General features: G+C 43.7%; 2 protein-coding genes across 12 annotated transcripts in view; one reads left to right on the forward strand and one right to left on the reverse strand.

Annotated features, from left to right (window-relative positions):
- Positions 1 to 13,410, forward strand: part of SHTN1 (shootin 1) — a 68,691-nt gene extending 55,281 nt beyond the window's left edge. For all 4 annotated transcript variants that reach the window (XM_083504952.1, XM_083504955.1, XM_083504953.1 and 1 more), the window contains exon 17: positions 7,264 to 13,410. In XM_083504952.1, the coding sequence (XP_083361078.1) occupies positions 7,264 to 7,468 (205 nt within the window). In that variant the 3' untranslated portion in view covers positions 7,469 to 13,410. The remainder of the gene's footprint in view (positions 1 to 7,263) is intronic.
- An 815-nt stretch (positions 13,411 to 14,225) lies between these two features.
- ENO4 (enolase 4) overlaps positions 14,226 to 27,302 on the reverse strand; it is a 32,271-nt gene continuing 19,194 nt past the window's right edge. For 5 of the 8 annotated variants that reach the window (XM_083504957.1, XM_083504956.1, XM_083504960.1 and 2 more), the window contains 6 exons: positions 26,118 to 26,285; positions 25,719 to 25,844; positions 18,332 to 18,521; positions 17,529 to 17,596; positions 16,416 to 16,533; positions 14,226 to 14,754 (listed from right to left, as the gene is read on the reverse strand). In XM_083504957.1, coding sequence (XP_083361083.1) covers positions 14,642 to 14,754; positions 16,416 to 16,533; positions 17,529 to 17,596; positions 18,332 to 18,521; positions 25,719 to 25,844; positions 26,118 to 26,285 — 783 coding nt within the window. In that variant the 3' untranslated portion in view covers positions 14,226 to 14,641. The remainder of the gene's footprint in view (positions 14,755 to 16,415; positions 16,534 to 17,528; positions 17,597 to 18,331; positions 18,522 to 25,718; positions 25,845 to 26,117; positions 26,286 to 27,302) is intronic. The other 3 variants (XR_014526634.1, XM_083504958.1, XM_083504959.1) reach the window with 3 other exon arrangements.

Consider the following 27,302-nt stretch of genomic DNA (forward strand, 5'->3'; position numbering starts at 1 on the left):
ATAGTCTGTTGCAGAGGTGCTAATGTTGTTGGACAGTTTCAAGACCTGATTTGCTTTCAGCTGAATGTCCTTAGACGGCCCCTTTAGGCTAAAGTAGCTTCCATATATGGGAATTTTGGGGTTAGGGCTTGCTTTCTTGTGGAACCTTTGCCAATTTAAACCCTCTTGGGTTTGCTCAAATGCCTTATAGTCACATTATCTTGTTTTGTACTTGGCTGCCTTGATTATACAGTGGTGCCTCGCAAGACGAAAATAATCCGTTCCGCGAGTCTCTTCATCTAGCGGTTTTTTCGTCTTGCGAAGCAACCCGATTAGCGGATTAGCGCTATTAGCGGTTTAGCGGCTATTAAAGGCTTAGCGGCTTAGCGGCTAAAAGGCTATTAGCGGCTTAGCGGCTTAGAAAAAGGGGGGGAAGCGAAAAAAATCGCAAGACTCGCAAGACGTTTTTGTCTTGCAAAGCAAGCCCATAGGGAAATTCGTCTTGCGAAGCGCATCGAAAAACAGAAAACCCTTTCGTCTAGCGGGTTTTTCGTCTTGCGAGGCATTCGTCTTGCAGGGCACCACTGTATGAGCATTCCCTGCATCTATGTTTGCATGAGTCACTGTTTAAATACAGTGGTACCCCGCAAGACGAATGCCTCGCTAAACGAAAAACCCGCAAGACGAAAGGGTTTTCCGATTTTTAGAGGCTTCGCAAGACGAATTTCCCTATGGGCTTGCTTCGCAAGACGAAAGCCCATAGGGAAATCTCCTGGGACAGCGGGGAAGCGCAGCGCACCTTCTCCTCTGTTCCCAGACCTGTCCTGAAGGCTTGTGGTGGGAGGTCCGGGAACAGAGGAGAAGGCGCGCAGCGCTTCTCCTCTGTTCCCGGGGCTTGCGGTGGGAGGAGGGTTTTTCCTTCCCACCGCCAAAATTCAGAACAGCATTCTGAATGTTGGCGGTGGGGAGGAAAGCCCTCCTCCCACCGCAAGCCTTCAGGACAGGTCCGGGAACAGAGGGGAAGGCGCGCAGCGCTTCTCCTCTGTTCCCGGACCTGTTTTGAAGACTTGCGGTGGGAGGAAGGTTTTCCTCCCCACCGCCAACATTCAGAAGGCTGTTCTGAAGGCTGGCGGGAAGAAAAGCCCTTCTCCCCCGCCAGCCTTCAGAAGAGTTCCCGGAGGGCTGCCTAGGCTGCGGATAGCAGCATGCTGCCCCGCGCAAGGGGCGCTCTTAAGCAGAGCGCTCCTCGCGCGGGGCAGACATTCGCAGCTTGGGGAGCCATGCGGGGCAGCAGGCTGCTATCCGCAGCTTGGAGAGCCCTGCGGGGAAGTCCTGCAGGGCTCCCCAAGCTGCAGGTGTCTGCCCCGTGCGAGGGGCGCTCTGCTTAAGAGCGCCCCTCGTGCGGGGCAGCAGGCTGCTATCCGCAGCTTGGAGAGCCCTGCGGGGAAGTCCTGCAGGGCTCCCCAAGCTGCAGATGTCTGCCCCGCGCGAGGGGCGCTCTGCTAAAGAGCGCCCCTCGTGCGGGGCAGCAGGCTGCTATCCGCAGCTTGGAGAGCCCTGCGGGGAAGTCCTGCAGGGCTCCCCAAGCTGCAGATGTCTGCCCCGCGTGAGGGGCGCTCTGCTTAAGAGCGCCCCTCGTGCGGGGCAGCAGGCTGCTATCCGCAGCTTGGAGAGCCCTGCGGGGAAGTCCTGCAGGGCTCCCCAAGCTGCAGGTGTCTGCCCCGCGCGAGGGGCGCCCCTCGTGCGGGGCAGCAGGCCGCTATCCGCAGCTTGGAGAGCCCTGCGGGGAAGTCCTGCAGGGCACCCCAAGCTGCAGATGTCTGCCTCGCACCGGGCAGCAGGCTGCTATCCGCAGCCTAGGCAGCCCTCCGGGAACTCTTCTGAAGGCTGGCGGCGGGAGAAGGGCTTTTCTTCCCACCGCCAGCCTTCAGAAGGCTGTTCTGAAGGCTGGCGGTGGGGAGAAAAGTCCATCTCCCCCCGCCAGCCTTCAGAAGAGGTCTGGGGACAGACTGTCCCTGGACCTGGTCTGAAGGCGGTCTCCATAGGAACGCATTAATTGATTTTCAATGCATTCCTATGGGAAACCGTGCTTCGCAAGACGAAAAACTCGCAAGAAGAAAAAACTTGCGGAACGAATTAATTTCGTCTTGCGAGGCACCACTGTATTGTAGATGTGTATAATTGTACAAAACTCTGTGGCACTTTTTAAAGAGTGGCAAAGAGAAATTGTTGACATCCATCTACCTTGCAAGACGATGGATTATGCCTCTGGGGATGAAGTCAAACCGCTGCATTAGCAGCACCAAAGTGACTTCCTCAGGATGCAAGCCTGGGCAGTGTGTATGGAAGTACTGGGCTGTCTAGTTGACAAGACCCCCTCTTGGCCTCACTGATGTGGTCCAAAGGAAAGCAGAGGAGTATGTTTGGCACCACCTTGGCTGCAGCAGTTGCCAGAAGGAGGCATACAAGGCGTCACCCACTCAATCTGCAGAGCTTGTCATTGCAAGCAGGAGAAGTCCCTAACCCACCAAGGGTTTGAGACCCATCAGCTACTCTCACCTGGTTTAGCCAGCCAGTCAAAGCCGTTCCCAGGGTGTGGCCACTTTCACATGCTGACAGCTTCTAGGAGCCCCACAGGTGAGAGCTGTGTGCAGGGTGGGGACCAAAGGTGGAAAGACTTCCCCAAAAGGAGCACAACATGTCCCCCACCAGAGGTACTACTGCTCCCCTAAGACCCCATACATCCCAGGGAGAGAGCATACAATGATAATATATGAGTAGCAAATAAGCACTGTAGTAGGATGACAGAACCATTCTGACAAAACATGAGTCAAGCTTTGTAACATGAGGACAAGGGACAGATTCCACATTACACTTGAACACATAGTTTGGTGTTCCATGATTCTTCAAATAGCAGTGGTGTGGGGGCAGTGGCGTAGCAACAGACCATTGTTGTTCAGTTTTCTTTTAGGGCAGCCACTGATTTCAGGGATGGGAAGTGGCTCCGCTGCCCGCAAGCTCCCTTGCTGCCCAGAATCCCAACCCCCAACGCACAGTAGCCACCATGCCGCACTACAGACCCCCGTGGCACCCAGTGGACCACCACCAGCAGCCCCCCCCCCAGCTAGCTACACCACTGTGTGGGGGTGATCAGACTGTAGTGAGATGGGAGAGATTTTATTTTCACCCTTCCTCCTTGGACTGTGATCCTGATAATTTGAACCAGTGGCAGTTTCCCTCCTGTATGTGTGTGCCCCTGTCTCCACAGTCCTGATTGTTATCAGATTGCACTGCAGCTGCTTTTAAAAAATGATTTTACTTTTTTTAAAAAAATAAAATAAAACTGGCCTGGTTTGAGAAAATCATTAAAGTCCGCTGTACATTTGAACCCAGCTCCCATGCTCAGCCCAAGTTGCAGAGGAAGTGGTTTAGGGATGAAAGACCAAGAGAAAATACCAGTGGATGGAGGCTAGGTTGTGTATAATACGTGAGACCTAATCCAATTGTTCTCTGCAAAATTAAACACAGCAGGAGTTTCATTTAGGCAGTTTCTTCAGAGAAACTAGGTGCTAATTTTGTTCAGTGTGGAACAGTTCCTGACGTTCCTGTGGTGTATGTACATGGACGGGAAAGTTGCTGTATCTTACTCTTCCAACCTTCCCCCTACCCCCTTCCTTTTACTTAGTACGTTCTCTGCACTTAGTAAACATTTCCATGTAGTAGAGGACTCAGTTAACAGAAGAAGCCACATATTGGGTAAGGTTTAATCTGATGATTTTATACAATTAAAGGATTTTCTCTTTCCCTCAGCTGTAATCTTAGCACCACTGAATTGTCTACTGGCACTGCAGGAAACAGCTCAGCCTTAGAGAGAGTCAACTACAAAGGTTTTCTGTGTGCAGTTTGTGCATGGGCAATTAAGCTTTAACAACAAATTGGAAAGAACAACAGGATGTGCTGGAAGTTGAGAATCTTCTTCCTTAAAAGATTGATGCCTTGTGGATGGCGAAAGAAGGGTGCATAGATACATCAGAAACATGCTTGAAAACTGAGCAGTTTCAGCATCTTCTCGCTGCTCTTTATTGCATGCCATACAATGGCTAGAAGAAATCCTAAGAATATTTCCTAAAAATGAGATCTAGCACAAGGTCTCCAATGTTGTGTCCCCATTCATATCCACCTTTCTATGCTGCAGTAGCCCTTAGCATTTCTGCTCAGTATTTTCTTTATGTATCTCATGTGTTGTATAAGTACTGCTCAATGAGATTACTCCCGGGTAACCCAGGAGCCTGTTACTTCAAACAGTAATACCCTGATGGTTTGTAATCAGTACTAAGCATAGAACTCTATGGGTCTGACCCAGGGGGTCTAGCTGGTGCAAAATGTTGTGGCTAGACTGCTGGTGGGGACAGACTATGACCAGCACATAGTTCCAGTACTCAGAAGTCTGCACTCGTTGCCAGTATGCTACCAGGCCAGTTTACAAGGCCATTAACAGTTTGGGTCCAGGGTGCCTCAAGGACTTCCTGATTTCCAATGCCCCTGTCTAATCATGGAGGTCTTTTGGAGAGGAGGTCTTTGGGGGAGTCACTGATAATGGTCTTCCGTGGCTCAGATGCACGATTCATATTCACCAGGAGCTATGTGTTTTAATAATTCCAAGGTGACAAATTAGTTTCTAGTTCCCTTTGTAGGATTGGAATTAATGCACTCTGGAGGCTTTACAGCCAATGGAGATATCCCATAAACATCAGATAGAGAACGTTGCTCTAGACTCTAGAGCAAGATATGACAGTGTTTCCATTACTTCTACAAATTATAAAGGCCATTTGTCAGACTGGCATGTATTCTGGAGAATTGTTTCATTTTTTTTAAGGTTTCAGTTTCAGATTGTAGTAAAGCAAATGCTGCATCAAAACCAAGAGCATTGCGTATGATGGGATGCCACATGAAAGGCTGTATAAAAATACCTAAATAAATCTAAGGCACACATATTCCTTAGCTTATGCTGTTGTGTTTGCTGTTTGGATTAACTCTTTTTGTTTGCATGAAAATGGTGGACACGTGACCTATAACCCTGATGCTCATGCGGAGTACTGTCTTATCACTTTTCCTTTCCACGTTTAATGATTTGTGTTATCTTTTGTGATGTATAAGTCCTTGCACTGAGAATGGCAGCAGGTGTTTGAAATTCTTGACTGATAGCAGTTATTATTAGAATATTTGTGTGAGCTTACACAGTAAAACCCCAAGCTGTTACTGTTTATCTTGTTAATTATGTCTTTAGTTCTTAATTCAAAGGTTAATAGCATTTAGCTGATGTTTAAAATCTGGACTGAGTGCTGCTGCCATTACATAAACGGGAGACTATATCCAACCTTTCTTCTTCCTGCACAACTATTACCGTATTTTTTGCACCAGAACACTCACTTTTTTCCTCCTAGAAAGTAAGGGGAAATGTCTGTGCATGTTATGGAGGAAATGCCTACGGGTGGCATACCTACGGATTTTCCTCCTCTAAAAACTACGTGCGTGTTATGGTCAGGTGCGTGTTATAGAGCGAAAAATACGGTAATTTGTGTTATCAATAGTGTATGCTCAGAGCTAGAAGTTAAGACTCTCCGTTACTTCATATCTGCCTTTACAAGTACTAGTCAAACACTATGCCATACAAACTGGTCAAAAAACGCCTGAGTGATCCTTCATGGCAATACAGTGCAGACTTGTTTTTTCTCCTCCCAACTGCCCTCCCCACAAAAATAGTCTGCATAGATAGCATTTTTAAAAATCAGTTTCATTTCATCTGAAACTTATTCCAAAGCAGAAGAGCAAAGTTTCACCAATGCCGCTGAGATTTTTCTGGTCTGAAGTAAGGGCTGAGTGCAATCCCACTATGATCTGCTCCTGTACAGATTGTGTTCAGAACAATAAAGTACCACTGACAGTTACAATAAAGCTGAGCGGATTGTACTCTTTTATACAGAATTCAAAAATCTGTATTGCACTGTGTCGTTAAGCTGTGCCAAATTTCAGCTCAGGATACAGTGTGGTAAGTCAGCAGTAAACACTTGAGAGAGATTTTATGGTTTTTAACAATAATATTGCACCGTAAATAACAGCAGTTGTGTAAAAAGGGGACTTGGGGGCGGAGATGCACCGAAGGAACCCTGAGCGGCAATTTCTTATTTTGTGCTGGTACATAATCACTGGGTTTTGCCATTAAACTGTGTTATAGTGACAGACTTTAATCTCCCATTTTTCTGTCCTCAAAGGTGATAAATATGATTGCTCTGTTATCCTTTTTTATTATTGTAAATGACACAGGCTTCACACTCTTTGGCAGTGCGTCAGCCGTTGGATTGCTGCCATCCACTAATGCAGGCCCCCTGTGGAGATCCCAATGAAGAATTATACTCTGATTCACCAGATTGTGTTAAATAGTCCAGCTGTTGAGATTTTGAAAGATGGTTACCTCTAAAGTGATTTATTTTTTTAAAGACCTTGGCATTTATGGCTTTGACCATTTTGATAGTGTTGGGGCAATCAGCTTTTCAGATGTAGCATTTTCTAAAATAACTCTTCTTGTTGTTTATGTCACTTCCAAAGTTTCATTCATGGTGATGTTAAGGGGGGGAACCTGTTCCACTTTCAGCAAAAAAACAAAAATAAGCACCAGGCAGAATCTGCATAAAATAAGACTTTGGGATTTGAATAATGGCCAAACGGACTTGCCAAATGGATCGGCTAGAGACAGGTTCTGAATTAGTTAGTCTCAAGTTCCAGTGTTTGGTGTGATTGTGGTGTATATAATTTGAACCATGAAGATCACAGAGGAAGAACAAGGTTTTGCTGTTATAAAGTAGCAATTTATTGCTGAAGAAATCTGGCACCTGAACATAAAATTCTGCAAGGATGACAATTGGTTATTTCTGTGATCTGGCTTTCTTTCTTTAAAACTGTAGGGCTTTACGGCTTTCCCGTCAAATCAAATACAAAACAGTTGAAATGGCAGCATTTCTATTTCACCTTGCCCTTGCTGAGTTACCTTCCTTCCTGAACAATTGCCCAAACTGCTCCAATAATAATTGCACCAATCACATCAATTTCGTTCTCCCCAAAGGATTCTTCTTGTTCTTTCCAATACTTATAGCTTCTTGGCAGCTACCATATTCTGCCCTCAAAATAGCCAAATAATCTGTACTTAGTGCTTTTGAAGTTGGGATGCAAGCCAGTTAGTATGTTAATGATTTCTTCCTATATTTACATGTTGCTTTGTGCTTCCAGGTCATCAACCAACATGGGGCTTAAAAATAAGGTTGCTGGTACAGAAAAGGAAGCAGAATCCATGGTACTACTGAATCCTGAGAAAACCAAAGAGCACACGCCTGGACATGTGAATCAAGACAAGGGGACTGAAGAAAAAGGTCAACAGCTTCATAAAGATGCTAGCGTTGGGAAAACAAAAGAGACAGATAGCTCTCATTGCTAATTGATGTGCTAAAAGGCATTAACTTCTGGAAGTTCCTTTCAGTGAGGTCAGTTGTTTCATTTATGTGTACTGGGAAGGGCTTAATTCTGTAGGGTTGTATCCAATTTAGTTGTACTCAGAGTAGATCCTTTGGGTTGGATTCAGCTAAGTTGTTGCAGTAGCAGAAACCAATGCAATAAGTCTCGCTAGCACAACAAGGACTTCTCCCACTGTGTGCCCCCTGCTACCTCCCCAAATCTGCTCAGGTCAGGAAACCCCAAGAACAGCACAAGGGGAGATCATTCCATCTGGCAAGCAAAAATGCTTGCACTGGAACAATTTCCATAGTGCAGCCTGGAATTCTACACATTGAAATTAATGGGTATAAGTAACTTACGTCTATTAATTTCAATGGGACTACTTGGAGTAGTGCTTAACTGAATGCAACTCCTCCTAGTTTCTAAACATGTAACCATAATTGTTTATTGAAATGACCTTAAGTTATATACAACTGGACTTTCTCCTGTAGCAGCAGGAAAGTTTTTACTGAATTATCGTATTGGGTTTCTTTCTTAAATTATGCAGTACATCAAAATTTATTTTGATATTATTTTATATTGATGCCTTGTTTAGGACTTAAAGCTCACCAAAACTGATAGATTGAGCTTTATTTAGGTAATCACAGAAATGCACTTCTACTGATAGATGCAGCCACAAATCAGTTTTAGAAAAGGAAAGATGAACATAACTCACCTTAATAAGAAAAGATATAAGTGAGCCTTTTGGCCATCCATGTCGTCTCTTCACACAAGCAATCCAACCAACCAGGAAGTTTTCCCTTAATTAACAGTTCTGGTTAACAGATTTGGAACAAGCCAGGGTGCTGAGCTGCATTTTGTTGTTGTTCATTGAGGATGTATGTGCAGCCAAAAGGCTTGTCCCAAATGTACTGGGGACTTCTCTGCAAGACTTATGAAATTTTGAGCTACCACCTGTTTAAAAGGGTCTTCAGCTACAGTCTTGTGCATTCACTAGGCTGTAAGTCCCATTAAAAATAGTAGAACTGAGCACAAATGTTTAGAACTGCACTGTTAGTCAATTGTATTGCTTTTAATATATCACTGTTTGCATATATCTGCATATGGCGAAGAGGCACAGTTTTTAAAAGAAAAGGTAGATTCTCTTGGTTATTAGGTTATATACAAATTTGTTGTAGGAGATATCATCATAAAAGACACATTCCTCCTTCTGTTTCATTGGGGAATGCCAGTGGTGCTTTTTAAAAGTTCTGTACTAAATTAGTTATTTTTTAAGCTGTTCCCTAATTAGGGCGCCATTTTCAGTCATTCAACAATGCAATTCTGTGCATGTCTGCTCATAAGTTTTTTTCCATTGATTCATTGGGGTTTACTCCTAGGTAGGTGGCTACAGAATAACACCCTTAAAAAAATGCACAAGAGTTTATGCAATTTCCATTCGTTTCAGAGAGTCTTCTACAGGAAAAGGCCCCAATGGATTCATACCCACATAGCTATACCTCAGTAGCCCAAACGAATTTTATATAAGGACTATTTTATCCATCTTACCCATAACAGCTGTACTTGGATACTTTTGAAAAGCAAAAACTCGGTAGTTCTGCCTTATAACAGGATCTTGTCAGCAGTGTCCCCTTGAGTATTGTTTTGCTGTTGGCAGGATCAGTCAGAGAAGTTGGCAATAGCAAGCTGATGCTTCCAAGGCATGGCTTTCAATGCCACTGAATTCCTTATGGAAAAGAAAGTAAATGAGGCCTATTTCCTTTAAAATAATCTACCTGTTCAGACATCATACAACCCAGCTAGGTTTTGCATTGATATCTATATAAATGGCTTAATTTCTCACCTAATTTTCTTTCAACTGATATTTAATAAATAATAATAATAATTTTATTATTTATACCCTGCCCACCTGGCTGGATTTCCCCAGCCACTCTTTCTTCATGCTTCTGCAAGCTTCATACTTAGCACCAAACCAGTCATTAATCCTGGTTCCATTTTCACTGCAGAGGGAACCTGGAATTCATTTTTATGCCTTAACATAAAATGGTCTGATTTTGCTTGGAAGCTTCTCCACGCAGAGGGCTCTTAATGTGTGGTGGTTCACCACGTGGACCATAATTTCTACAAGATTCATCTGCCAGGGATGTTTTGTGCCATTTTAAAACAGGCAGCATAGTGAGCTGGCTCATGCAAAGAACTGACCATACGGATGCTGTTTCATATGGATGCAGTTTCATGCAGCTTCTGCTTGGTTGCCATTTTGTTGCTTAATTCTGTCCCCACCTGGCTTCATCTGGCTTCCTGGATGAAATAAAATAAATACTTGCTCAGGGAGGCAGACTAAAGCAGCACCCCAGTTCTAAGACAAAGAAGGCAAATCTGACCTTCCACCATGGTTTCACCAGTGGTACTCATACTACGTAAGGCACTTATCGGCCATGAGCAGAAGCTGGCTAAAATCCTGAGTGTCATAGTTTTCACTTATGAATCAAAATCATAGTTAACAATGTTCAATGTCCATCTGTTAAGAAACCCAGATTCATTGCATCTTTCAGTTCTTATAGTTCCTATATCCGTAATGTTCAAAATCTTACTCCTATTATAGGTTTGTAGTTTCCTGCATACAAATATTGTAGAATTAAGTGCACTGCATCTACCAGAAGTAGTTTGCCAGTTATCTTATACCTGGAAATGAGAGGCAAATTGTATTAAACAAAAGCATCTAAAATACATACAGTAGCTGCTAAACTGCTCTAAACCCCCAAGCAAATATTTTCGTCTGTACACTCAATAAAAACAAGCTAGTCATCTCTCTGGATAAGACAGCTGTTGTTGTCCAAGTAGGCCTTGTGGCACACCAGGCAAGGTGTTAATGGGGTTAGATAAACTTAGGAAAACTAAAAACCTTTCTATAGTCAGAGTGTCATTTCACCACCCAGAAAATTCATGGACCTTCCTGAGAGTTTAGACCATGTTGTGTCTCCACACAACTTACGTTAACCAGTACTTAGCTCTCATTATGCAGCCATGACCTCTTCCCTGGAAAGCTGTGGGCATCATAGTAAGTTTGCCAGTTTATGTGGCATTTTAAAGTAGCTGTGCTCTTCACTAACACCTCTGTGCTGCATAGGAGAAAAGTGGTGGTCATGGTTTTGCTGCCTGTGGCAAGAGGTCAGCCTACAGTTTCTTGCAGTCTTAGCCATATTTTAAAGTGCTGCCTCAAATGTTCTGCTCTTTTCAAATAAGGGCTCAGCCTTTCTGTTGCCTGCATGCACTTCACTGAAATGCCTACTTCCGTGCATGTTTCTAATTTACTGTCAACCATGTGCAGCTGTGACACACTTCATCAACTTCTTTGCTTATCAATAACCCAGGAAGAATGTTGTGTGTAGGCACATCTAGAACATGCCTCCATCTCTTGGTGGTCCTCCTCTAATGGGACTTTGGTTGCTAATTGCTGAGACTTCCATTATTCTTTTTATCAGCACTTTGCACATTTTGGGTTTCTACAGCAATCAGAAATTAGTATATTTGACCATTTTGAGGCATCTCTTGAGGAAAAAAAACTTTTCCCCAACTGTTTTTTCAACTAAACATTCAGTCTACCAGTATGTCATTTCTTGATTGTTCTGCCAGGCTGTGCAAACCCTGTGCGCATGTTACTCATGTGTAGAGAATGCATGCGTATGGACCAGAGCATTTTTTTAAACATCCAGCTTTATTTTTAACAACCACACATAAAGTGTGGCTGTCGGTATAAGAAGGCCAACGCCCAAGCACCTCCTCATGTGTAGGGCCTCCGTGCAGTTAGGATGCCCAAACAGCCAGGTGTCCAAAATGCACAAAGCCTTACAGACAAGGAGGCATGTTGGCCTTCTTGTGCAGACTGTGGCTGGGTTGCTGTTTTGGGGTTGTTGTCAGGGAAAAGTTGTTGCTGTTGGTTCTATTTTAGATCCTGTGATTTATGTGGAAATTGTTCGGTTTGCTTGGGCATTTTACTATTTTCTTTATTGTTTGTCACTCCTTTTGTTACATTTTTTCATGTTGTAAGGTGCCTTGAGTATGGTCAGAACTGTGGAAAGGCAGCATACAAATAAAATTATGCACGTTTGTACTGACAACCACACTCAATGCACAGTTCTTAAAAATGCTCTGGTCTGTACTAGAGTATGCCTTACGCATGAGTAACATGTACATGGAGCTGCAGGCAGCTGAATCATTTCACAAGACCAAGTCTATAGAAATCTTGTATTGAGCTGACCTTCTCTTGTAGCTCCATATTTAATAAATGTAGGTATAGTATTTAGGATCAAGTATAGGTAGCAGCTTCTGTCTGTTTTAAAAGGCTTAAGAGCAGAGTAATAGAATCTCATATGGAGACCACCAAAATTCCTTTCTCCATTGCACCCCTCCAGTGAGGAGATTAATAAACATTTGCATGTGCTGTGCTGCTTAAAGAATATTTACTTGTAAACCAACATGTACATGGCCACAAAGCACCATGTCCAACCAGTAGATCATGGCATGTCCAACCAGTAGATCATGATCTACCGGTAGATCCCTGGCTGATCCTGGTAGATTGCGAGATCATCCCCAAAAGCTCTGCAATCCTCCCCCCCCAAAAAAGCTCAACAACTTTGGGCAACCCACCCACCCCACGCACACTCCTCCTCCCTCCAATGGCAATGGGTAGATCACTGCCAGGTTTTTTTTTATATATACTAGGAGTATATCGCAGTCTCTTGGGAGTTGGACGTGCCTGCTATATATGTTGTAGTTCTTCAGTGAATCAGCATCAGGCTTCTTTTATTCTACTGTAAAATGACACCTGAAAACAATAGCCTGTCAAAACATCATGGGGTTGTTTTTGTTGGGGTTTTTTTTTTAACTAAGTGAAATAGCTTACATAGCACAATTATGGCATCACTCATTTCCCAGTGAAGACAGTGACAAATGTGCTTTTTACACAGTTTTCACGTTTCCAAAATCAACATACTTTTTACACTACAGTGGACAGGTGCAGTCAGGACTTTCTCCTTTAAAAAACAAAAAAACACTTGAGCAATTTAATGTTAGTTTGAAATTGGGTAGCAATGTCCTTGAATGCACTGTGAGATTTTAATGATAGGAGACAATGATCAGTAATTAGGATTAAATGATGAATGTGTTTGGTTTGTTAGCTTGGCTTTATAGTAGTTGTTCAATGCTTATCTCCTGAAAAGCAAAATCATTAAAAGCTATAATCCTATATATACTTCCCTGGGAGAAAGCCCCACTGTCCGAGTCAGGGCCAGCCCTACCATTAGGCACAGTGAAGCAGCCGTCTCTGGCAGATTTTGGATGCCATGAGAGGACAGCAAATAATTATTTAATTTATTATTGTGTTTTTACTCCCAGGAAGAGGTGGTTGTGGGATTTTCTGCCTCAGATGTCAAAGTAACTTGACCAGCCTAAGGTACATATGCACCATGACCAAAGGTGCACAATTTGCTTGCACTGCCTCAGGCAGCAAAATGTATTGGTCGAGACCTGCCCTAAGTAGATACATTTAGGATTGCATTGTTAGTGTGGTAACTGTGTGCGTAATTTTTATTTTGCATGTTTGTTAAGCAAATAATGGGATCGATCTAATCAGTTAACTGTTTCATAAATATGGGGAAACATGTCCATTTGCTTTCCATGAACTTGCCCTTCAGTAGGTTTTGTTTCCTACTAATTGCTTTTGCACTTAGATATCAGTTTGATTACAATGAATTTCATACGACAATTTCTAAATGTATTTTTCCTTGAATTCTTACAGGAGAATATGCAAAAAAATGAAAAATGTATTTCTTTCTAGTTAAATTATTTGTTATACTATGATATAAATTATTTATCTTTTTAATGCTGCTTATTAAAAAAGGTTTTTGACTTTTTTCCCAGAAATTGTGGCATTTTGTTGTTCTTTCCAGCTTTAAGACGGGGGTAGCCTGGTACATCTGTTTTTAGTCTGTCATGTAGCAAAACTGGTGACTGGCCGTAAGATACAGGAATCAAAGACGGGTCGTTAAGACAGACAGAGCCCCAGAAAAAGCATAAGGCTCGCAGTCAGTAATGAAAGCCAGCCCAGTCAAGGTCATATGTATGTATGTATGAATGAAACTCTTCTGTATACAGGTTATATCATACCAATTAATATCCATGGAAGGAGTCAAATCAAAATATGCATTCCTTGTGTGCAAAGACAGAGGTCTTCTGTTGAATGGGAAGCATTTGCTGAGAAGGTTACTCATTGCATTTGAAAACGACCACTGTAGACTCCAGGGCTGGGACATGTTTTTCAGACAATGGGCTGTGGTGGTGGGTGGGGTTAGAGCCAAAAATGAGCAGAGTAATGGATGTGACTTTTGCCTTGTACAAGAGGGTATATTCCTGCCACGTCAGGCATGCAAAAGGCATTATAGTTCAAGCATATATAGTCAAGCCAGGCAAAAGCACTTGAGGGAGAGTACAGAGCAGGACTGGTGAGGGATGTGGCCTAGAAAGAGTCTCAAAGGCCAAATAAATAAGCTTGGGTGGCCACATTTGGCTCTGAGTCAGTTTCCTCACCCCTGATCTATTCAAACTTTCAGAGAATTTTACTTCAGAGATATTTAAACCTGAATTATACTTTGACTGCTGACACTGTTATTGGAAAGGAAAATCAGCTTGGCAAAGTGGTTTTTAAAATTGTGTGTGAAAATTAATGTCCTAAAACAAAATTATGGCAAACATTTTAAATTTTATTATTATTATGCTGCTTTGGAAGAAAGGACTCCAAAGTGAACACTGCATTAAAAAAACACATTCATAAATGGAGTAACAGACTAGTAAAGCATGCATTACTCATGGATTCTGTGGTCCTTCTGTCCTACAGTGTTTCCCCGATTCAGAGTGCTGTCATATCTTTATAGAACAAACAACTGTTACTCCATATGGTAAATTCCCATTAAGCTGTGTTAAAGGATGCATAGCAGAAATATAAACATTTTAAAGGAAAATAAAACCAAAGGACTGACTGTGTCATGCCAACTGTTGCCCCATTGTGATTGTCCTGTAGGAACATGTTGTTGGCCTCAAAATGAAGAATTCAGGGGCCAGTTCTGGGCCAAAAAAGTCAAGTCTGAAACATCACTTTCTATGTAGCAGGGCGCTCTGTCCTTGCAGTAATATCAGTAGACTCAAGTTCTTCCTCCTCCTCTTCTTCCTCCTCTTCAGTATAATCAACAAATTCATGATCCTCTCTTTCACCTAAAATGGAATATTTGTATCTTGAGTATTTTTTTTAAAACCCACATACAGTATTTACAAAAGTCTTTCAGCAAAAGCAATGTGATTTAAAAGTGCTTAACTTTAGCAGGCTTGTAACTATGGAGATTAAACTGGTATGGCTGGGATCCTGGACATACTTAACTAGGAGTACAGATGTAGAATTGCACTTTTAAGTCACGTGCAGTGTAATGCCAGGCCTTCTTGCCTCACAGCTCACACTCCTAGCAAATACACTACGCCGACTCTGTAGAAGCATGGACAGTTATTCCATTTGTAAACAATTCTATTCTACTACATCTCTGAATCTGTGAATACAGCATAGTTCTTTGCATACGTGTATTTAAACAGGCGACATCCAAGTTGTTTCAGGTCAATCTAGGAGATGGGAAGCATATGTACTCCTTGTATATTCATCCAGCCCTCCTCACTCTGCTGAAGGAATGTGAACATCAAACTCATGTTCCTTAGCTTATAAGAGAGGCTATGGAGTTATGCGCACATACACTCATTCCCTGTAATGGCTTGGCACAGTGCCTGCATCTGTGTGTATGCACAAAGAAAGAAAGCGGTAAAACCGGGCCTCGGCTATGCCATTTGGGGATTCCTGCATAGGGATTGTGCCCATAGATTTTGCACAGCTTAGGGAACAGCTGGCAAGTGTAAAATTTCAATGACATGCCATGGGAAATATACAAGGAAATACGTTTTTCATTTGGGTTGATGCCACTGGCAGAATGAACTGGAACATAGGAAGCTGTCGTACACGGTGCCCGATCATTTGTCCATGCAACTGCTCCTTCCAGGGTCTCAGGAAAAGACCTTTCCCATTACAGTGGTACCTCAGGATGCAAATGGGATCTGTTCCAGTGCCCCGTTCGCATCCTGAATGGAATGTAAGACACGACGGCGCATCGGCGCGGTGCGTTTTGTCGCTTCTGTACATGTGTGTGATGTCATTTTGAGCGTCTGCACATGCACGAGTGGCGAAACCCGGAAGTAACGTGTTCCGTTACTTCTGGGTTGCCGTGGAGCGCAACCCAAAAGCGATCAACCTGAAGCACATTCAACCCGAGGTATGACTGTACATGCTATCTCCTTTTAGTCAGACATGCCACAGATTGAACCTGGAACCTCTGGGTTCAAAGCCTCTGACCTATCACCAAGCAGGTCCCTTACCAGGACTGCTACCACATATGATATTCTATATGAAGCTGCCATGTAGCTTTTTCACACAGCTATATTTCTGCATCTTTATATGGAATGCTACAGAACAATTTTCAAAGCATCATCTGCAACATGCCTGCCTCCAGCTAAAATTCTGTGTGAACAAAAAAAATCCCAATAACATTAGAAATGTTCTCCATTGGCCTTGAAGATTCCAACCAATTAATTCTGCTCATGAAAAGCTTGTTGTAGGCTGTGCCTAAAGGATGTCTTATTTTAACATTCAGGTAAACAGACAACTCATTATAAGGACAATGTACTTTGTGGCAAATGTCATCCTGTTTTCTGCAAGTGCTTATTTATAGTCTTTTGATTCTCCTTCCCTCCTGCAGAGTGTTTTCAATCACTCCTTTTCCAATCTTTGTATTCTTATTCATTAAACACCGAAAACAATGTAAGAAAGGGTTTTTTTTTACCAAGTCTTCCATTCTTGCCGAGTTCTTCCTCTATTGCAAGAAGACGGTTGTATTTGGCGACCCTCTCGCCACGTGAAAGACCTCCCAACTTGATGAACCTAGTTCTCAGTCCAACAGCCTTAAACAAAAAAATTACCATTTTAAACCTTCAGCGTTGAGGGGGAAAATGAATCCCCTTTCCTGCTATTTACATAACTTGGGTGACTTAGAAGCAGACTTCAATTATGTAACATTCATATTTCTCATCTCTATGTGGAGGCCTACAATTCAGCATTTATTCTTGTGTTTGTAACACTGCCATATGTATGGCCGGAACATTTATTCCACAGGACAGTGAGTGTTTGCTTTGTAATGCTGTGCTAAAATTTGGCTTCTGGTTAATTTTTTGCTTCTTACATGTAAACCCCATGACCTTCATGTAAACAGGTCATTGACTGGACTGCTGTAAGGTCATAGAGTAAGAGTAAGGCATGGCATTTTAACAAATACATTGGCTGCAATGAGTCAAAGGAAAAACTCTGTTAGGAGGGAATTTCATGCAAGCTCTAGCATTGGTGGGATAGGTAGGGAGAAAGAGCTATCCAAGCCAGAGAAGAGGAAAGGGAAACCACATTGAGCTGAGAGTCAGGAAAACAGTATAGTGCTGAAAGGAAGGGAATTGGAAGCTCAGGAGACAGCAGGAGGCAGGGTAGGGTGACTGGGAGGGGGGTGGACTAAAATTCACACATTAATTTTAAATAAGTGGCCAATTTTTAGTGACATCCTCTATGCAATTATGCTTTAACACAAAGAGACTAGCCTGAGTCCATTAAGACCTGTTATTCAAGAAATACTGTCAGTGCTCTATGTTTTGAATAATTTGCTTAACTTTTCCTTAAAATGTCAGCAAGAGACAATACATATTTTCACTGTGCTACCATTGCCCACTGTTGTGCATCTCCGCCCCCCCTTATAGTTCAAAGATTAACTCTCTTTAAAAGGCGACTCTCTCAAAAAAGCCAATTTTCTAAAAGGTTACCTATGTTTCAACTACAGACAACATTTCTACTGTGGGCCACGTCAAGATAAAAAGCAGTATTTGAGCAATTGAACAGCTTTCGCTACTTTACTTGCCAGGTCTACAAGACTGTCATCAGAAGTCTCTCCATCTGGACTGCCTAAAATGGAAATGCGCTTTCGACCTGTATAGGATGGAAATGAAAAGTGCTTTTTGTTTCTTCATTTCTCTATCCGGCCAAAAGACTGTTTTCTTCTTTTTTTCTATGTCTTCTCTTGTTCTTTTAAATCCATGGTTCATAATCCATTTGAGTTTTGAGAATTTAAGCTCACTTATTTAAAAGGGCTTGAACTCATTTAACTCAGTGTTGGATTGTGGGCATTCTGTATAACAGCTGAAATACTTGCTCTGTCACTTTCTACAACTACTAATGACTGAACATATCATTTTGGTAGCATATTCAAGACAAAAGTGAGGCACTGAGGCATTTAATTTAATCTAAACTTATACAAAATATAGCTGCAGATTAAAGAAGAAAGGGGGAAAACCACTTCTCTAGCTAGTATAAATTAAATTCTGAAGCTTACAGTTCATTTATTTCAGCAGCTTTGTTACATTTTGAAAACTTGTAAAATGTCCATAGAACTATACAACAGAAACGATTCATATGAGAGATACGCCCTGTTACCCTGGCTCTATACAGCACTTTGAGTGGAACTGTATTCCAAGAATTCATTTAATATATTTTGAACATGAGCCCACAACTCTATTGTTGTGCCATGATGAGAGTCAATTATGTCTAATAAGCATTTCTAACACTGTCAATTACTGTATTTAAGTATAACATGTTACATCCTTTTACAGATCGTATAGGCAAACCTATAGTGTATACTTCATTTTAATTCTGTTCTTTCCTCACCATCTAAAAGCTGAGTTATTTTACAGAGGTCAGAAATTTTAGCTTCATTGGTATATTTTAGGACGAGACCACTGCATTTTGGTGTGTTGTGGTTCTCCATAAGTTTAGATACACTCTTGCACAATTCTTCTGCAAAAATATAGCATTTAGATCCCAACGTGTTGCGTAATGTGATCCACTGCTGGCAGTCCTATACAAATAGCAAAATAACGGATTAAGAATTTCAGAAGTTAATGCCAGAAACCAGATGGATACTCTGTATTTTCAGTATAAACTTCAGTATGTGCTGTTTTAGAGAAGACAAATGGGCCTCCACAACTAATACCTGCAACCCTACAGAAGTGCTTCTGTCCAAGGCTCTAACCTGCTTGGAATAGGAACCCAAAATATGCATTTTTGGGTTCCCATTCTTCCCTTGCTACTTCATATAGCTGGGATAGCCAACAAGGGACCCTCCAGATGTTGCTGGAGTTCAATTCCCATCAGCACCAGCCAATTGGTGAACAGTCAACCCTTCTAATCAGATATTTATCCCAGTTGGTAGTGGGTTTGAATTGAGTATGTGCTGTTTTTGTTTTAAACTATAAATATATATACTCAGTGTGTGTGTATCTTAAACATGATTTTACAAATGTAACTGTTTTCTCTATGTTTTTATTAATAATAATAATAATAAAAAATTTTATTTATATCCCGCCCTCCCCAGCCGAAGCCGGGCTCAGGGCGGCTAACAACAATAAAACAGTATAAAAGTATAACATAAACAACACTCTAAAATCATTCATTGTAAAATTAATTAATTCAGGCCACTGGCAACCATTGGGCCAGAGCTCCGCGAAGATTGCCGAGGGAGGGAGTCAGGCTGTGCCCTGGCCAAAGGCCTGGCGGAACAACTCTGTCTTGCAGGCCCTGCGGAAAGATGTCAAGTCCCGCAGGGCCCTGGTCTCTTGTGACAGAGTGTTCCACCAGATCGGAGCCACAGCCGAAAAAGCCCTGGCTCTAGTTGAGGCCAGCCTAACTTCTCTGTGGCCTGGGACCTTCAAGATGTTTTTATTTGAAGACCGTAAGTTTCTCTGTGGGGCATACCAGGAGAGGCGGTCCCGTAGGTACGAGGGTCCTAGGCCGTATAGGGCTTTAAAGGTTAAAACCAGCACCTTAAATCTGATCCTGTACTCCACCGGGAGCCAGTGCAGCTGGTGTAGCACCGGATGAATGTGATCTCGTAGCGAAGACCCCGTAAGGAGTCTCGCCGCGGCATTCTGCACCCGCTGGAGTTTCTGGGTCAGTCTCAAGGGCAGCCCCACGTAGAGCGAGTTACAATAATCCAATCTGGAGGTGACCGTCACGTGGATCACAGTGGCCAGGTCAGGGCGAGAGAGGTAAGGAGCCAACTGCTTAGCTTGGCGGAGATGGAAAAATGCCGCCTTTGTTATAGCTGCAATCTGCGCCTCCATGGAAAGGGAGGCGTCAAAGATTACACCCAAACTCTTAACAGACGGTGCTGGCACTAATTGCGCCCCCGCAAGAGATGGGAGTTGCCCCCCCAATCCCATATCGCCCCGCCCTAGCCACAGGACCTCTGTCTTCGAAGGATTTAGCTTCAACCGGCTCCCACGTAACCATCCAGCCACAGCTTCCAAACATCTGGTCAGTGTGTCTGGGGCCGAGTCAGGATGGCCATCCATCAACAGATAGAGTTGGGTGTCATCGGCATACTGATGGCAACCCAGCCCAAAACTCCGGACAAGCTGGGCGAGGGGGCGCATAAAGATGTTGAAAAGCATCGGGGAGAGTATCGCACCCTGAGGTACTCCACACACCAAGGAGTGGCGCGATGACAATTCCCCCCCAAGCGCCACCCTCTGTCCCCGACCAGAGAGAAACGAGCGCAGCCATTGAAGGACTGTGCCCTGGATCCCCACGTCGGCAAGGCGGTGGTCCAGAAGTTCGTGATCGACCATGTCGAAAGCTGCTGATAGATCTAGAAGAATCAGCAGCCCCGACCCGCCTCGATCCAGCTGTCTACGAAGATCATCTGTTAGGGCGACCAGAGCCGTCTCGGTCCCATGACCAGTGCGGAAGCCGGACTGGAATGGATCCAAAGCCGATGTTTCATCCAGAAACCCACCAAGCTGTTCGGCAACCGCTCTCTCAATCACCTTACCCAGGAACGGAAGATTCGAAACCGGGCGGTAATTGGATAGATCTAAAGGATCTAATGATGTTTTCTTTAAGAGCGGGCGCACCACTGCCTCCTTCAGTTCCCCTGGGAATGTCCCCGTGCCAAGGGACAAATTGATGATATCCCCCAGGAGGGCCCGCACCTCGTCTGGACATGCTCTAATCAGCCAAGACGGGCACGGGTCGAGAGGACAGGTGGTGGGCTTTCCAGCTCGGAGGAGTCTGTCCACATCGGCTGGGGATATCCGGTCGAAGTGGTCCAATACTGGACCCGAGGACAGTCGAGGGGCCTCCAGTTCCTTTATTGTATCCAAATTGGCAGGGAGGTCATGGCGGAGCAACAAGACCTTCTCCGCAAAAAAGCTCGCAAATGCCTCACAGCTAAGTGTCAAATTGTTATTTAAATTTGGCTGTCCCACAAGGGACGTTAAAGACCTGATTATACTAAATAATTGCGCTGGGCGAGAGCTAGCGGATGCAATGGAGGCCGAGAAGTATGACTTCTTAGCAGCCTTCACTGCCATCTCGTAGGTTTTCATAAAAGCCCTATAAGATGTTCTTGAGGCTCCGTCACGGGCACCCCGCCATACTCGCTCTAGCCGTCTGAGGTCCCGCTTCATTTTCCGGAGCTCCTCGGTAAACCAGGGAGCCCGGTTTCTGCGGGGTCGCAGAGGGCGCTTAGGTGCGATCTCATCGATGGCTGCCAGGAGCTGGATATTCCAGCCCTCAACAAGCTCAGTCAATGAGTCGCCAGGGGGAGCAAGGTCCCGCAAGGCCTGACGGAATCTATCAGGGTCCATCAGCCTCCGCGGGCGAGCCCAAATTGGCTTGCCACCTAAGCAGGGTGGGGGCGGAAAGTCAATCCTGGCTTTCAGAGCGTAGTGATCAGACCATGGCACCTTCATCGAAGGAGACATGATCACATCTATACCTACGCCAAAGATCAAATCCAGCGTGTGGCCTGCTTGATGCGTGGGGCCCGAAACAAACTGGGAGAGCCCTAGTGTCGCCATGGAAGACACCAGGTCCAGAGCCTGTGAGGAGGGAGTGGCATCAGCATGGATGTTGAAGTCCCCCAGTACCAATAGGTTGGGGAACTCCAAGGCCCAGCCGGCCACCGCCTCCAATAGGCCTGACAGGGTGGCTGCTGGTGCGCTAGGTGGCCGGTACACCAGCCAGACAGCCAAGCTCTCCTCGGAGCCCCACACTAGGCCAACACATTCAATGCCGGGGATCGATGGCGATGGTAGAGCCCTGAAAGGACAATCTTCCCGGATTAATAATGCCACCCCTCCCCCCCCGGCCCACAGTCCGCGACTGGTGGAGGACGGAGAAACCCGGGGGCGCCATCTCTCGTAAGGTAACTGTTGCCCCTTCGCGCACCCAGGTCTCCGTCACACAAGCCAGGTCGACCCCCTGCGAGATAAAGAAATTTCGCAGGGTGGCGGTTTTATTGCCTATAGACCTGGCATTGCACAGCACCAGTGACGGAGGTGAGTAATCCTTGCTCACCCTACCCTCGTCCCTCGGGATGGGGCGCAGATTGGAAAGGGTACGAGCGTATCCATATCTCGATCCCCTTCGCCTGTACCATCTGCCCCCACCGCCATACCTCCCTCGCCCCTCCACGGTAGCAATCCCAGGCCTCATAGTGGCCTCCATTGATGGCAATTAATGTTATTCTTTCGCAGCCTAAAACAATAAAACCTTAAAACAATAAAACAAAAACAACCCAGAAAGCAATAAACAATACAAATAAAACTGCAAAAATTACAAATTCATCAAAATCTAACAAATTCCCAAGCCCACCCAAACATCCATCCCACCTCCATATATAAAAATCTAAAAGGAAAGGAAAATATTTTTTTTTAAAAATGTTAAAAAGAACTCTGCACCCCCACGGGTCCTCCTGGGCAGTAGCAGCATCAGTGGCAACAACCATCCTTGTGATGCCCCACCCTGGGCCAGATAGTAGGTGGCAGGAGCAGTCCTTGTGAGGCCTGTCAGGCCCTCCCTGGGCCAGGTGGTAAGTGGCAAAAAGGAGCAGGGCCCTCAGGCACTCACACAGGGGAGTCCTCCTGGGCAGCAGGCCGCAAGCAGCAGGCAGTCCTTGTGAGGCCCCAGGCCCCGCCCCAGGCCAGATGGTAAGTGGCAAGAGCAGGGCCCTCAAGCACTCACTCAGGGGAGTCCTCCTGGGCAGCAGGCCGCAAGCAGCAGGCAGTCCTTGTGAGGCCCCAGGCCCCGCCCCAAGCCAGATGGTAAGTGGCAAGAGCAGGGCCCTCAAGCACTCACTCAGGGAGTCTTCCTGGGCAGCAGGCCGCAAGCAGCAGGCAGTCCTTGTGAGGCCCCAGGCCCCGCCCCAAGCCAGATGGTAAGTGGCAAGAGCAGGGCCCTCAGGCACTCACTCAGGGAGTCTTCCTGGGCAGCAGGCCGCAAGCAGCACACAGTCCTTATGAGGCCCCAGGCCCCGCCCCAAGCCAGATGGAAAGTGGCAAGAGCAGGGCCCTCAAGCACTCACTCAGGGAGTCTTCCTGGGCAGCACTTCGTGAATGAAATAATTATAACAACCGCCATATATTTGATTGCTATTCAGGAAGGTGGGATGTGAGGGTTCTCCAAAAGTCACACACTCTCTTTACAGGCCAGACCCTGCCCCCCACTGGCCCTGCTCTGTGCCCTTGAGGGATCTTGTTTTGCTGAAATGTATTCTTTAACTCTGATGTTTCTTGCAGGTCTGAGGATGGAAAGTGTGTATATGTGTGCTGTGCATATAAACCGCTGACTTTTGTCAGACTGATACGGACCCAACCATACAAATGTTAAGTCATTGCTTCCCCCACTTTTGGCCCTGTTCACCCTTGGCACACAGTCCCTGGAAGGTTGCCCACGGGGACATGCAGCTCTCGGGCTGAAAAGCGGTCCCCATTTCTGCGTTGGACCTTTTCTTTTCCCTTTCCCACTTGGCTGGAAGGTGTATGGGAAGCTGCCTACAGACGTTAGCATAGCTATTACTGAGCAACAGCCTGTTCCCATCCAACAAAGGTAGCAGCAAAGGCAGTCTCTGGCATTCAATGTCAACTCTGAATTCCCTCTTCAGACAATAAGAAAGGTAGTTTATCTCTAAGCCATCAACATTCATTGTGGTACTGGAAGCTCACAGGACTATATTGTGCTATTTATTTAGCCATTTATTTTCCTTTCCTTTTCAATACCCAGAGAGGCATCAAGTAAACAGATGAATGTGGTAAAGCCATAGTCATCTTTGTTCCTAATAGGAAAAAAAAACCCCTGCCATCTTCCCTATATTTAAATTTGTTCTTGTTACATTTTTTTATACACAAAAGAGAACAATTTATTTTAAAACAATGCATTTTTATATGACAGTAAAGCAGAATTAATTGTTATATATTTAACCATATGTAATGTTTCCTGTTTCACATTTCCCCCAATGTACTTCACAACACTTTATCTTTTTTTAAAAAAAAAGTAAATGTGTTTATATTTATGTGTAACAGTTTTATTCCTATTACAGTTTGCAACAGAAGGCTGATTTTTAAAAAGAAATCAATAGAGTGAATTTTCCCGTCTCATTTAGGTCTAAAGGAAATCAATGTTATCCATTATGCTTTGTCTGCCAACATTTCCTTATCCATACCTCTACAACGGAAACTAGTATATTTTACCAATATTTTGCCAGTAATTCTAAAGCAGCAAGATATGTATTTCCATCCTCTCTCGTATGTCTCCACTATGATTTCTGAGAAAGACTGACAAAACATTTTCTCAGTATACAATCTGTATGCCATGGGCATGTACCGCTTCTTAATGGCCGCTCCACAATTACAGAATTCTCTCCTTTTGGAGACTTGCCAAAATCACAGCCTGATTGTCTTCCCAGAACTATTGTAAGACCTCTTAGTTTTGTCTGGATTTTAATGGCCTGCATTAAGAGGGGACTGGAGGCAGTTATATTTGGTTGTTCAGTCTTGCTCAGATATGAAAGCATTTATCCTATTTTATAGCAGTTAGCTGGCAACTAGACTGTCTGACAGTCCAATCGAGGATCAAGGACAGGGGTGATGTCCAAGTTTATTTCTCTTTTCTCCTTACTCACTTCTACCAGCCTCACAGGAGGAAGAGGAAAGCTCCAGAGCACACAGCTTTTCTCATGAGTGTGGAGAGACTGCAGAAAACATGCAGGCACTGCAGCATGTCTGTTTCTGATGGTTTCCTCTCCCTCATAAATACACTCAAAATACACTCACTTTAGCTCCTACAATGGTACAAGTGCATGGTCAACTTTTCAATTTCAATTTGCATACAGAACTAGCAGATATCTAGAATGAAACTACTATAACTTTCCAACAATAGAAGGTGACAAATGTTGACTTTAAGTTAATATCACAAATTTAAAACTTTGAGGCTCTAAACTACTTGCCTATTCTTTGGCCATTCGGGCTCTGATGGCAATCTATGTTGTCATGTGACCTGGGATAGCTCAGTTGGTAGAGAGCGATACTTGTATCTATAAGCATATATCTATTAAATGTCTTAAGTTTACTGAGGTAGACTTAATTCAAGGTAATGGCACTGCCACTGATTTTTACTTTAATGTATTTATTTATTATAGTCACTTATAGCCCTTTTTAGGATACAAATCCTTCTAAGGTAGTTCACAACAAAATACAAGTCAACAATATACTGTATAGAGTTAAAATATCAAATAGTTGAACACAGAAATGTGGCAAATATTCTCGTCCTAGTTAATTGTGCTGCTGTGTTTTGCAATGATTCTCTGAAAACGAGACTTTAATATGATGCATGAATCTCATACATTTCATACAAACAGGCCCCCAGCCATCTAAAGTTTGATATCAATGGGAATTAAGCATTATAATGGATCTTAAGTTACAACAAAATGCTATTCTTGTCTACTCAGACATATCCCAATACAGGATTGTCATCTTAGTCAAAATTCTGTCACATTGATTTCAGTAGGACTGAAGTGTGTCTAACTTTAATTGGATCGGGGCCACAATGCTGAGGAATGAAGCTCAGTGAAATTTTCTTTCCTCTATGACTTCCTCTTTTCTATAAAACATATCCCTCCCAAAGTTTAAGCACGTTTTATGTGTTTCTTTTATTGTTGGGTTCTCCCCAAGGACAGTGATAAAAATACCAAAATAAAGAGAGAGAAAGCTCCTACCTCTTTCCTCAGTGGATCTATTAATGTCATAATAGATGGGAATTTACGAATTAGGTCCACATACACATCCACCATTTCATCAGGGCTCTTGAATGTTCCAAGTATCACTTCATATTTCCCCTTAGACTAAAATTAAAAATACTGAAAGGTAAAAATCACTATCAGAGTTGAAGGTGGTCACTTTTCTTTTTAATAATGATAGGAATAAAGTACAATAATTAGAAACATTGAGGTGCCGCAAAGGAGCCACTGGTCTTTTGCATGAATGAAGTCTGTTGATCGACTTCCTTCCCTTTACAGAGCCCACCCCCTTGACAGATCCCTTTTGGGGAGAGAGGAAGAGGTACTGAAAAAGAAAAAAGAACGTTGAAAATAAAGATACCAAAAATTAATGCTTACACAGTCGATTAGTTCATGAGCAGCACAATTTATTCCCAAATATACATCTATTCCTAGTTCCAAGGAAAGGTGTGTACAAGCAGACTGGATCAAAGCCAGAGGTTGTTCAAGACTTTCAAACCCTGTTACCAGGCAGCCTAAGTGAGACATCTTTTTAAGAACAGGAGACTGTAAATGAATTTAAAAACACTGGTATTAATTTCATATAGTCATGTACAAGAAGTGTTCTGCCAATCTCCGAATAAGACCCCCAAGACCATCCCCTGCTGCATTATATAGGTACCATACTGTCCTACAACCTAGCCAGATAGAACATTCTCTTCCTGTATAGCTATTTTATAATTCAGTTTATGATTGGATTATTTTGTATGTGCATCAACTGTATATAAATTATCAGCATCTACATGAAGGCAACCAGCTTCTTGCAGATGGCCTGGCTAATGTTCCCAGTTTCTATGAACAGATGACACATAGAGATAACAATACTATTTCCAAGCATGCTGTTTCATACATTCCGATTTGACATACTTCCACAAAGTTGAAAAGGGAGAAAATAGAAATATATTGTAGTCCTTAGGCAATTAAACAAAAGAAACAGGATGAAACAACTCTGTTGCTTCCAAATGATGCAATATTCCTATGAAGTTTAATAAAATATGAAACACAAGTAATGGGCATGATTCACTTAAAATGAAGCATAATTAATCTGATTCAGTGTTAGAGATTTAACCATGTGCCAAACTCTTCCACTGAAGTCAATTTAAAAGTGGGCAATTTGTGCCAATGACAATAGAAACAGAAGCCATCTTGGCCCTAGAATGCAAACAATGTAACACTGAAGCTGTTGGCAGAATCCTACCACCAACAACAGTTGTTGTAAAATCCTAAGAATATCAACCCAAAAGGCTGCAATTATATGCATGCTTATTTGTCTCATCCCCCAATCCTACTAAATCAGCTCTATGTGGGGCTGCCCTTGAAGCTGACCCAGAAACTCCAGCAGGTGCAGAATGCCGCAGCGAGGCTCCTTACGGGGTCCTTGCCACAGGATCACATTCATCCAGTGCTTTACCAGCTGCACTGGCTCCCGGTGGAGTACAGGGTCAGGTTTAAGGTGCTGGTTTTGACCTTTAAAGCCCTATGCTGCCTAGGACCCTCATACCTACGGGACCGCCTCTCCTTGTA

This window comes from Podarcis liolepis, assembly GCF_965112155.1.
Source record: "Podarcis liolepis genome assembly, chromosome: 5".
Lineage (NCBI taxonomy): Eukaryota > Metazoa > Chordata > Lepidosauria > Squamata > Lacertidae > Podarcis > Podarcis liolepis.